This window comes from Dipodomys ordii, unplaced genomic scaffold (genome assembly GCF_000151885.1).
Source record: "Dipodomys ordii isolate 6190 unplaced genomic scaffold, Dord_2.0 Scaffold98, whole genome shotgun sequence".
Classification (NCBI taxonomy): domain Eukaryota; kingdom Metazoa; phylum Chordata; class Mammalia; order Rodentia; family Heteromyidae; genus Dipodomys; species Dipodomys ordii.
Genome location: NW_012267314.1, coordinates 3502076 through 3515443, shown reverse-complemented (window position 1 = coordinate 3515443; position 13368 = coordinate 3502076). Strand labels below are relative to the sequence as shown.

At 42.0% G+C, this 13368-nt stretch overlaps 1 protein-coding gene across 1 annotated transcript in view; it reads right to left on the bottom strand.

Moving 5' to 3' along the window:
* The window catches only part of Syne1 (spectrin repeat containing, nuclear envelope 1), a 388103-nt gene that overhangs the window by 48853 nt on the left and 325882 nt on the right, over window positions 1-13368 (bottom strand). The window contains exons 124-126 of the mRNA XM_013026970.1: window positions 11454-11648; window positions 7036-7161; window positions 4144-4299 (exon numbers count right to left, since the gene is read on the bottom strand). Coding sequence (XP_012882424.1) covers window positions 4144-4299; window positions 7036-7161; window positions 11454-11648 — 477 coding nt within the window. The remainder of the gene's footprint in view (window positions 1-4143; window positions 4300-7035; window positions 7162-11453; window positions 11649-13368) is intronic.

Genomic DNA, 13368 nt, shown 5'->3' with positions numbered 1-13368 from the left:
TTTTCTAAGCTCTACCTAGCATAGTACTGACAGCAGTCATTCAACACCCCTGTCTTCCTAAACTCTGTGATCAGAGTGCCTTGGGAATACTGAGGCTGAATTTTCTGGTGGCTATGATCTTCCCTTTCTCTAGCATGGCGGTAGTTAAAGTTCTGCCACAATGATCCTCTCTGCCATCAGTATACTGTTGCCACACATAACTGATTTCTAATACTGTTGCCACGCATAACTGATTTCTAAGAAAGGTCAAAAGTCCTTTTTAAGAAAGTCAGAGTGCCCTTCAGACTTTGGGTAAATGTGTCTTCCTCTTAGTAGCTTCCCCAAATATTAGCCATGACCTCGGGGGAAATGTGAGGGTTCCTCTTACCAACATCCACAGAAATGCTGCTGCCTGTTACTTAGAGAGGTGGTAAGCATGAGAATGACTATCCTCCCTCCAGGGACAAGGAGAGTGTCCACCGAACAAATGCAAGCCCTCTGTTGGTGCTTAGGAAGAGACAGGGTCAAGAAGCGTGAAGGCTGTGATGCAGGATGCAACAGGATGTGAAGATTCCAGATGCCCAGGCAGCTGACCCAAATCTCATTTTCATCATTCGGTGATGAGAGGAGCAAGGCAATCTTCTCCAATCCTTATTCCCTGAACTTGACACTTCATCTGCCCTCTGCCCTCCACTCAACCCCACAAAAGTCTCCACAGGAGCACGTCCTGTGTGTAGCAAACAGCATCTGTGTGTAGTGCACATGTCAAGCACCAGTCTTACATACCAGGCCACAGCAGGCAGCACCAACACATGGGAATGTCATTTAAGAAAGGAATTGGTGTGTTCTGCAGGCAGAGCTGGCCGCCGCTGTGCTGTTCCCAGCTGTTCCTGTTAGACACGACGCTATGACATCTCCTGAGCTTTTCCTCATTTTCTCTTTGGCCCTCCCATGTTCAGCACCTCCAGGAGGCACGTTTATGTATCATGCACCCCGAACACATTGCTCTCATTTGCAGAGCACGCTAACTTTAAGGAGAAGCAGGAAAATGATAAGCATAGGTATCAACCAAAGCCCAAAGCTTTGTAAGAGTGGAAATTCATATGGAGGGTAACATTTTTTTTTTGGTTTATAAATCTAATATTGAAGCTAGATATCTGTGACTATCATCATCTGTTTCTTGGCTTCCATCAAAGCCCTCCGCTGACTGTCAGCTCAACACATATTTGCATTTTCCTACCAGCACAGGAGCGGCACTGCCTCCACAGAGACAGCCGAGCAGGAAGTACATCCTTCCCTGCGGCAAACAGTTTTAGCATGACACTTTGAAGCAGAACAACAGGCAGGTACAACGAAGTTACATACTTATAGTTTAACTAGAATCGCACACCGTTCTAACCACAAAAACAGTAAGAAGATTAAGTACAGTCCACGGCTGTACAGAGGCAGGACACACCCCTTAAGCAAACCCTGTTGACTTCAACAATGGAATTCTTTGATGCATCTATTCTGCTCTTCCATGTTTACTTACAGAACACATTCCTCATGCTTGCCTGGAGTCCCAGCTACTCCTCACTTCTCCTGAACTGCTTTGGACGGAACAGAACAGATCACTTGCTGCTTAGCAGAGAGGCCTAAGCAAAGTTTTGTACTTTTCTGATGAGAGCAGGCACGGGCATATTTCCTGTTGTGGTTTCATACTTGTAGACGGTCACCGGAAACAACTAATTCAAGAGCTAGAGCTTATTCTCTTTTCCCGAGAACATTACATTGTGCTGCCTGACAAAACGCAGGGCTAAAGCCTCACAGTTCAAATAATTCAATGGAGGCTAAAATAATATGGGGTATGAATGCCTGAGGCCTCAGGCTTTTAGACTGATATAGAATCTTTCTAGAAATGCTATAGATTCATTCCATCAGCTTCCTTTTCTCCATGGTTTCAGATGATCAACAACAACTTTTCAAATGTCTTTTCAGACTCTTGTTGAGTGGATAATTTCCTAATATATGAAAGCTTATCAATTAGCAATCATGCTATTTCCATGGCATTATTACACAAGTTTCCCCAGTCAAAAGGTGCTCTACAACCAAACCCTCTTTACCTCAAATACAAAAATGTTGTCACTACTTTCTCCCTAGAGGAAGGTAAACATTAAGATGTAAACCCAGGGCTGGGAAGGTGGCTCAGTGGTAGAGCGCTTGCCTTGCATGCTTGAGGCCCTGGGTTCGATTCCTCAGCACCACATAAGCAAAAAGAAAAAAGCTAGAAATAGCACTATGGCTCAAGTGGTAGAGCACTAGCCTTGAGCTGAAGAGCTGAGGGACAGCGCTCAGACCCATCGTTCAGGCCCACGACCAGACCCCCCCCCCAAAAAAAATAAAAGATGCAAACCCAAGGCTTTGCTTTCATTATTAGCGATGCATAACAAACACTTAGGTGCTCCAGAAACTGGCTAGTCAAAGAAATGGTCTTGGCATCTAAAAGCCTCAGAGTCTTAGACCTAGATCCCAAATGTTACAATAAGAGTATATGTCACATGATGGTATAGACTGAGGAAGTACAGGGGGTGGAGCCTATTGATGGTGATGATGTCACAGGTACTGTGGCATGGGATGGGAAAGACATCAGGTTAGAAACGAAGGAAGTCAGGGTTGGAGGAGCCACGCAAGGATTTAAGGAGGGGCGTTTGTTTCAGATGCCCAGGAGACATGCCAAATTCTAACCTTGAAGTACAAAGTTTCTGAGGCATTTGTAGGCACCAGCTAACTAGAAAATTAAGTCTGTCCTAGTTTATTTCATCTAGTATATTAAAAAATAGGACAGTAAGGAGTGTTGGACTTTTTTTCAAAAGAGACACACCCAGAGTTCAAGCCCCATGACCGACAAAAAAAAAAAAATGAGAGGTGCACAAAGGAAAATAAATAATGCTGCGATAACTGCCCATTATTTATCACCACCAAATACCTTCCCTTTGTAAAATGTAAGCTATGTATGTTGAAAACATGATAGGATCTTGGTTTTGTAGTATTCTTTTTGGACCAATGAATTTTGAAATAATACTGTGTGATGAGAAATGCAACCACCCGTATGAGTAAGTTCATGTAGGTCTCTCCTTTTGTTCATTCAGACCAGGGAGCTCAAATCACTAACATGTTGATAAAGTCATCTCCCATGTCCCCTCCTCCCCTATTCTTTTTGGGTGGCACTGGAGTTTAAACTCGGGGCCTAGTGTTTGCTAAGCAGGCCCTGTATAGCTTGAGCCACAACCTCAGCTCCTTTTTGCTTTCGTTAGTTTCTAGATTACTTATATTAATTCTTATTAATTATTCTCAGTTTTGTCCACATGTGGTTTCAAACTGTGATTCTCCTCCCTGTGTTTCCCATGTAGCTGATACCACAAACTATCAAACCCAGCTTGTTTGATGAGATAGGTTCTTATTAACTTCTTGTCTAGGCTGACTTCAAATCATGATCCTCCTCGTGTCTATCTTGAGTAGCTAGGATGATAGGCATGTTCCAACATACCCAGCCTTCCCTCCATGTTTAAAGTATAGAAGACATCACCAGTATCTACCAAGTTAAATCTGTCTGTCTGCCTGCCTGCCTGCCTGCCTATCTATCTATCTATCTATCTATCTATCTATCTATCTATCTATCTATCTATCTATCTATCTATCTATCTATCTATCTATCTGTCCTATTTCTTTCTGTATATCTATTTTTGGTTTGCTGTGGAGCTTGAACTTAGAGCCTGGGTACTGTCCCTGAGCTATTTTGCTCAAGGCTAGCACTCTACCACTTGAGCCACAGCACCTCTTCCAGTTTTCTGGTGGTTAATTAGAGATAAGAGCTTCACAGACTTTCCTGCCTAGGCTGGCTTCAAAACATAATCAATCCTCAGATCTCAGCTTCCTGCATAGCTATGATTACAGGCATGAGCTATCAGCACATGGCTTCATAAAATATATTATACCAGCCAGTGAAAGAGAAATCTGTGTAGATGCCTCAAAAATATAATGTTAAGTTACAGTTATCCACATCTGAAATATTCTAGCAATGACTTTTGTCCATCCATGAGTTTGAATCCCAGAGCAGGTCCCAGTGTGGACCACTTCCCCTTTCTCCACCCAGGTGAGCTGCTCCCAGGCTAGACCTTGTCTTACCTGGCGGCACAGCTCCTCCCACTGCCTCTGCAGAAGCTCGATGCGCTCGCTAAGGATGGAGATGTCCTCGGCGCTGATGTAAGCGGAGAGAGAGTCCCTCAGGAGGGTCAGCTCCGACAAGTCTTCCATCCACGTCCCCACTGCACTTTCTAATTCCTAGAGTAAAACAAAATCCATGACTACCCGCGATCATCTACTGTCAGTGATTTGCAGTATTTTGGAATGGCCTTTCCCTCCTGCTCTTTATGATCTGCCTTATGTATTTCCTACTTGATTTGATAAACCGTCAAGGGCTTCTGGTCCCACAGCACAAGTGTTTTCAGACTCCTTCCTATCTGTTTACCATCTCAAGGATATATATTTTTCATGGCTTTTCTACAACGGAAGTTTCATCATGCATTCATCTTCTTTAAACTGATATCACAAATTCCTAACCCTTCCATTAGTCCTAAACTACTGATCACACCAATGAAACATTTTAAACAATAAAAGCCCAGAGGGAACCTTCACTCTTCTACATGAGGGCCTGCCACATTCTGCGCCATAAGACATACAATGTCACAACTGAGAAGATCTGCTACCTTTACTACTAAAGTCTAAATAACACACTGAATACATCCTCTGTTGAAGCAGCGAATTTATTTAAGTTGCTGATTATGTACTTGTCCTTTTCATGGAATGATTTAAGGGGGAAATCCTTATAATAATATTTGAATGAATTGACATTAGTTTTTGCAATGCTTTGAGGAATGACTGGTCTTGCAATTTGCGTAACTCTTGCTCTCTGCCAGCTCATTAAGAGTATGAATAGAGAATTTCACATGGGTTGTTCCTTCTCTTTTTGTCTCTTCACACCGGAGACAAGTTTCCAAAAGCAAAAGTAATTAATGGTACTGTCTGTGGCTAACTTTGCAGGCAATTTAGGCAAACAAGGTTTTAGCTTGAATTTTCAAGGTAATTGCTTTGTTTTGCTGCTGAGGGTATTTTGGGAAAGAATAGCAGAGAGTTAGACTGAAATACATCCTTTCAATCTACCAGCTCAAAAGCAGGATATTTTTCAGATATTTTGGAGAATAAAAAAATCAGGACCCATAGTAACAGCACCTGGCTGAAAGATGGAAAAGTCTACGCAAGTTAAAGGGGTGACGTTTCTCTGTATACTTTTAACTCTATTAAATTGTTATACAAACAAATATAAAGACTTTGTTTTTTTCATATCAACTTGAATACAAGATTTAGTTTATGGATTAAAAAGGAAATGCTAGCACTGGTATGGTGGTGCATTTCTGCAATCCCAGAACTCAGGGGCTGAGGCTGGACAACTGTGATTTAAAATGATCCTGAGCTAATACAGTGAGATGGAAGGAAGGAAGGAAGGAAGGAAGGGAGGGAGGGAGGGAGAGAAAGAAAGGAAGGGAGGGAGGGAGAGAAAGAAAGGAAGGAAGGAAAGAAAGACAGAGGGGGAGGGAGGGACAGAAACAGAAACAGAAAGAGAGAGAAACAAACAATTTGATAATCAGAAACCAACTATTTCTGATTCTGTCTAATACATGTCAATCTGGTTTAAAAAATAGCCTCTAAATTCAGACAACTCTGATACTTACTAAGTTTGTAAAGCTATACTTCCAGAAACTTCAATATTTTAATCTCCAAAAGAGAAATAACAGAATGACCTCATACCAACTGAAATCACACTGGTATAGTCACTAACTTGGCCAAAGAATCCTTAAAATGTCCATTCTTGGCAATCAGAAATGGTATTTTCACAACAAAAAAAGTCCAAAAAAAGAAACCTTATTTAATATTCTTCTTATAAATTTATGATCAGAGATTTAAAATAAATTCTTTTCAATTATAAGCTTCACATGCTTTTCTTTGGCAAAGATTCTCACTATGGCCTTAAAGTCATGGTTGCTCTACCTCAGTCTCCCGAGTGCTGAGATTACAAGTGTGCACTACCACAGCAGGCTACTGCCACATACTTCTTAGTGTAATACTTGCTCCAATAATTCATTCACTTAACATCCATGCTGTAAAGTATTTTACCTTCTGTCATTGCTAATTCTATCTTTGTCATGTTCTGCAAGTATCTCTGGTAAAATTTTAAGCAGTGCAGCACTACTCCAGAACAATAATGTACAAATGACTTGGAGAGCCCAAGGAAATGCAGGATTTGACTAATAGTACTGTGAAATTCCTTTTGATATGATCAGCACCCTGTTCCACAGAAAACTGCTGGTCAGGCTCTCTACCTCGCTGCACAGGTGTGCACTCAGGAAATCCTACAGCCACTAAATCATGCTGGCCCTCATGATCTCATAGTGCAGGAGCCGTCTGCATTACCTACTGACTTCCTTCCAAATAGGGTTGGAATGTTGATCACAATCTTGCAGTAGTTACAGCCCTGAGTAATTGAAGGACTGGGTGACTACTTACATTGACTAAGGTCAGCAATTTTTCCTGCTTCCTTTGCCAAAGGGTCTGCGGGGTGGGCGGCAGGGCAGGGCTCATCTCTGAGCCATGCTCATCTCGGTGCAATCCTTCTTTCTGTAGACTCGACTTCTACTAGAGTGATTGCTCCAATTGGGAAGCTTTGAAGAATTGCCAAGATTGCCCTGGGTCTGGCTTTTGAATTTTTGTTTTAATGCTATGACTTAAATGTTCTTTTGCTTCCTCTGGGTTATCTCTACACAAGTCTATAATTTCACCCACTGCAAGAAATCAGCAAGGCAAGTTGCAACCAAGAGCTGTTTGCCATAAAGGCGTCCCCCAGGGCCTCAGTCCCCCTAGGAGTCATCGCAGGCATCTGCGTGGGGACTGCCCCTGCGGGCGCTGCCCCGCATGGTACAGGGCACTGGGTGGATGGCGGGCTCATCTCCATCCAGCGCTTACCTTGCACCGTATTTGCTCCGTGTGGAGCTCGTCGTGGTGATCCGGGAGAGGCTGGGAAAGCTTCTTTTTGAAAGATCGGAGTTTCTCCAGAGAATCAGCTATTCCTTTCTCACAATTTTCCCAGTCCTAGACAGAAAGAGAAAGAAAGCGCATAGGTACAGTTTTCAGGATAAGATCCCAATTCAAATCCAATTCAGTTACTTGTTAATGGTGTGGCTTTTATAAGCACATAAAGCTCTGGTTTTTCATTTCTCCTTTAAAACTATGAATAATGCAAACTGTAGCTATTGAAGAATTGCAAGGCGGGATGTCTTAAGTGGAAAAACATATGTATCACAAGTGTTAGACCTTGACTTTGAACCCCAGTATGGCCAAAAGTAGACCAATAAAGAAACAGACTTAGCTGGACACCAGTGGCTCATGCCTCATCCCTAGCTACCCAGGAGGCTGAGATCTAAGGATCATGATTCAAAGATAGCCCAGGCAGGAAAATCCATGAGACTTTCATCTCCAATTAATCACAGAAAATGCCAAAGTGGCCCTGTGGTTCAAGTGGTAGAGTGCTAGCCTTGAGCAAAAGGAGCTCAGGGACAGTGTCTAAAAGTTTGAGCTCCAAGACCAGCAGAACAAAACAAGTTTGCCACATAATGCCAAGTTCTCCGAAGATACTGCATGGTATGTAGGCAAAGCAGCTGCTCTGAATACTGCAGATTCACTATGCATTCACAACATAAAACATGCTACAGCCAGGCACTAGTGGCTCACGCCTGTAATCCTAGCTATTCAGGAGGCTGAGATCTGAGGATCAAGGTTCAAAGCCAGCCCGGGCAGAAAGTCCGTGAGACTCTTATCTTCAATAAACCACTAGAAAACTGGAAGTGGCACTGTGGCTCAAGCGGTAGAGGGCTTGCCTTAAGCTGAAGAGCTGAGGGACAGTGCCCAGGCCCAGAGTTCAAGCCCATGAACGACAAAAAAAACCCCAAAAAACAAAAAAACAAAACATGCTACACACCGCACTGGAAAAATATGGGTACATCTGGAAATAGAATTTGGGTAGTGTTCTAGGAGAATTTCATTTTCTTCCACATACCTCAATTATTACCTGACTTTTACATGACACATATAATTCTTTTATAATTAAAAATAAAGAGAAATGAGGCAAAAGGAGTCATCATGGAGGTTGACTCTTTTCCTACAAACTGATTATCTATAGATTAACTTGTATGTGTCCCATCAATACAATTAGAAAAGATTTTCAATTGAGTAGGTCTCCTCTATATTGCCAATGTGGTCTATCCTGTCATAGTGTCTGTTCTTGGTCTTGGCCTCCCCAGTGGCCATTCCCACAGAACAATTTACTCTGCTCCAAGGAAGTCAACTGGTATGACAGCTACAGCTTGAATCAGAATAGCTAAGATGGTGGGAATCAAGTATTTTCCTTTACAATATCCTTCATTATGGTCCATCTTCTCTAGTCTGGGATCTTCCACGTTCTCTCCCGACCCATATTTTTTAACACAGCAACTCCTAGGTACTGTTCCTACACCCACATCTTATATGAATGTCTACCCAAGTCTTTCCTTACTCCAAATGGCCTTTGTTTTCTTTTTTATTCTTTTTTGTTATTTTTTTATATTGTGAAAATACCATACAGAGGGGTTACAATTATATGGGCAAGGTAATGAGTACATTTCTTATCAAGCATTGTTGCCTCCTCCTTTGTTTCCCCTTCCCATCTCCCCCCTATCACCCCTCTCCGCCAAAGTTATAAAGTTCATTTTTCGACATAACAATTTGTACATCTCATTGTTGCAATGGGTCCACCTGTATCCCTATTTAAACGATTTTTGTTTTCTAACTGCACTGATAATGGCCCTGGATTCTCTCATTCCTACTTAAATTCCCTTCATGGAATTTCCTAGAGTATGTAACGCCATTTCTCTTTTCTTGATTACAAGTAGTTAATCAACCGGAGCACCCCCCTCTCCCCTCCCCCCTGCCCCCGACCCCAGGCCAAGGAAAGAAAACACAGACCAAACCAACAGAAGGCAAAATCTTTGTCTATCGGAGCTGGGAAGGTGGCTCAGTGGTAGAGCGCTTGCTTTGCATGCTTGAGGCCCTGGGTTCGATTCCTCAGCACATAAGCAGACATAAGCAAAAAGAAAAAAGCCAGAAGTGATGCTGTGGCTCAAGTGGTAGAGCGCCAGCCTTGAGCTGAAGAGCTGAGGGACAGTGCCCAGGCCCAGAGTTCAGGCCCCACGACTGGACCCCCACCCCCAAAAAAAGTCTTTGTCTATCATGCCTCGGTTAGTTTCAATTCTACTATCTTTTACAGTATCTGTGCTTCCAGACTACAAAAATAAAATCATCAATTCATCAGTGCTCAGTGATGATGGATGGATCCTTTTTTAGGCTAAAATGATCCTCTTTCTGCTAAAATTGAACAACATCCTTGGTAAATTAGCACTTCCTGAAAGCTATCAGTACAAAGTCAATGGCCAATTATTGATTGAACACAAACAAGGTAAGCTACTTACTTTCTATGACAACATGAAAAGATGTCAGTGAATCAACAAGGAGACAGGATAAGAAATAATGGTATGTTTGGCAGACACATGTAGAATAGTAGGTTGAAAGCTAAAAATTGAGAAACTGAGGTGAGGATACCCCCAAAATGAGGCTGCATACGCACAAAACTTTGGGTTCATAAATACTTCCACAGGAAACAGGATGTAGCCTATTTATTCAGAGTAAAATATAGTCGAAGAGCAGTATACTTCTCCTTTCCTAGGGTGAGTTTGACTGTGAATTTATAACCAAGTCTTTCATTACATGAATTATAAGCAAGGAACTGCGTATCATGGTCTGCAAACATCTGTTAAAATGGATATTTTATACATGATCCAGCAGACAGACAAGCAAAGGCAGTGAGTCAGGCCTCAGAGTGGATTATGACTTGGGAATATCTCCAAAAGTCACATCACACACACACACACACACACACACACACACACACACACACACAAAAGAAAAATAGTATATGATTAACATATTCTTAATAGAGTTAGTCACAACATGTTTAAATCTCTTCCTCACAGCAAGACAAAGAAAAAAGAAATCAGATATGTTATATTACTGATAAATTCTGCTATGTACAAATAATAGTGCCTTATAGATGTCTTCTGCTAGTTTTTTGATTGATTAGTTCCTATGCAGAAAGTAATACATTTTAAATAAAATTCATAGAATGATTGCATATACTTCAAGCAACAAAAAACCCAAATATGTTCCATTAACTTGATTAATTCTCTTTGTCTAGACGACAAAGCACATTTAATAATCATCTCAAAGTATTGGTGATTGCCAACATATATAAAACCTTATAATCTGTGCTCATTTTTTACTTAGTGCTCAGTATGTGCTACATTATTTGCTGTCATGATTATTGTACTACATTTTATTAGTATACTATATTATTATACTATTAGTATACTATTATTGTATTATTAGTATATTAATTTACTATTAGTATACTACATTATACTACATTTATTACTATGTTATACTACATGTTATTATTATTTACTGTCATTATCTCATAATATTTTCACCATGGCCACATGAATGGAGGAGACAGAATTATATATCCACTGTACAGATAGAAAAAAACGAGATTTAGATAAGTTCTGCTTCTGCTAATCAAGTTGCTTGATTTAGTATGGTCTTCACTTGGGTTTATGTGAGTTTAGGGTTAGGCCCTTTTTCAAATGATTTAATGAAACTATGCTATAAAGAATGTAGTGAGAATGAGCAGCTTCTTATGGGAGATGAGGATGAACCCAGGCAAGCATTTTGCCACCACACTCCAGCTCTGATCCTACGGATAAATCTAAGATTTTCTTACTGAAAGATCAGTATTCAAATGATGTCCAACTCAGGGTTTAATATACCTCTTAGAGATTTTATTTCACAGGAACCTGCTTGGATAAACCAAGACGACTGAAGAATATCTTTTTTGGCACTGTTTTTCCTCCTGCTATAAAAATAAAAGATATCAATCTTGAAACGCATTTAGAGTCTTAAGTTAGGGAGTGGAACCTACTCATTGAATTTCGGTCTGGCTTTATAAAGTCATCACATGGTTGAAGGCTTAGCCGTGGCCATTAATCAGAAGAACTCAGAGCTTGGATGGCCTTATTAGAGTTTAAATTACTTTGCTGGGGGATTTTCCTGAAAGATAAAGCGCTAAAACTTGGAAAACTTTTCCAGTTCATGCAAGATAGGACAAAGTCTGAAGAAACAGAGGATCACAATCCTGTGAGGTATTTATTGCTCAATGATCCTGCAAGGTTGGTTTTGCAGGGAGATAAGGGAGGAAGCAGCAGAAGTATTACAAGGGCTGTTTTCCCAGCGCTTACTTTCAACAAGAAGGCCAGCTTTTTCTTCTGTGTGTCCAGACTCATGCTGGCTGACCTCCACTTCTCTTGGATTTCGGTGAGCTCGGCCTGCAGGGAGGCCTCTGCTGCGCTGTCGGCGGAGAGCAGGAGCTGCTTGGCGGCCTCCACGGTCAGGATGTAGCTTCCTTGGTGCCTCAGGAACACCTTCTCCTTGAACTGAAAGACACCACCATCATCACACCATCTTCACACCATCATCACACCACCTCCTCCCCACCACTTCCCTATTCCGTCTTTATTTTTATTTCCATACATTTTTATTTGTTTTATTATCTTTGAGTAGTTGTACAAAAAGGTTTCAATTCAAAAAACTCCGGTCTATGAGCACAATGCGTTTTAGGCAATGTTACCCCGTCCATGGTTCTCCCCCATCTTTCCCAACTCCAACTCCACCTACACCCTCATCAGATTTTTTGTGTGTGTATTCCAGTCCTGGGCCTTGAACTGCTGTCCCTGAGCTGTTTTGCTCAAGGCTAGCACTCTACCAATTGAACCACAGCTCCACTTCTGCCTTTTGGCTGGTTCATTGGAGATCAGAGTCTCATGGACTTTCTTGCTCATGCTGGGCTTTGAACCACAGTCCACAGATCTCAGCCTCCTGAGTAGCTGGAATTACAGACATGAGCCACTGGTACCCAGTGAAACAGTTTTAATTAACCCTCATATATAGCATGTACGCTTCATCAGCAAGCATTCATTTACTGAGCTGCTACATTATGTATGAATGAACAGTGTCTAAAATGAATGAGAACTCAGGGAGAGACTTCTTTTCTGCCCTCCAGTTAAATATACTCATGATACAACATGAAAATCTGTTATCTAAAAGACCAACATCCGGGGAACACAGAGGGACCCAGTGTGGGGTGGGCACGCTGAGCGTCTTCCTCAGGGTGGTAAATGCTGAATGAGAGTTTACAAAACATACAGTGTGACCCGATTAAGAAGAGATGAGTGAGCTCACACCTGTAATCCCAGCTGCTCAGGAGGCTGAGATCTGAGAATTGCAGTTCAAAGCCAGCCTGGGCAAGAAAATTCCATGAGACTCTTATCTACAATTAACTACCAAAAAGTTGGAAATGGAGCTGGAGCTCAAAGTGGGAGAGAGCAGCTAGTCTTGAATATGAAGGTCAGGGACAGTGCCCAGGTCCTACAAGCCCCAGGACACACAACCAAAGTGTGGCCTTCTGTGGCTGGAGTGAGGGACACATTCAAGACGGCAGAAGATGAGGCACAGCATGTTTTCACAGGAATTTGGGGCTTCTTGCTTGTTGTTGTTCTGTTTATTGTTCTTCTTGTTGTTCGACTTTCTGTTTGGTTTTGAGACAGTCTTGCAATGGGAGCCCAGGCTGTTTGGGAAGCTGTTGGGTCAGACACCTGAGGGCTGGGATTATAGACACTACCATTTCCAGCTAGGGATTTGGCTCTTATGGTAAATATGACAGATGCCATGAGGAATAACATGAAGCAGGAAAGGGTGATATGTTTGTACTTGAACTCAGGGCCTTTCAGTCTTGCTTGGCTTTTTCACTCAAGGCCGGTGCTCTACCACTTGAGCCACCTCCACTTCTAGCTTTTTGCTGGCCAACTGGAAATGAGACTCTCTCAGATTAGCCTTGCAACCAGGACCATCAGATCTGGAAAGCCCGAGTAGCTTCTGAATAACTAGGATTATGGGTGTGGAGAGCACCCAGCAGGATAATCTTCTTCCCCCCAATACCAGGGCTTGACCTCAGGGCCTTGTGCTCTCTCTGGTTGGTGTCTTTTTCTGCTCAAGGCTGGTACTCTTCCACTTGAGCCACACCTCCACTTCTGGATTAAAGTTTTAACATCACACTTATCAGTGGGGTAGGAAGGGGGATGGAAGGAGGCCGTGCAC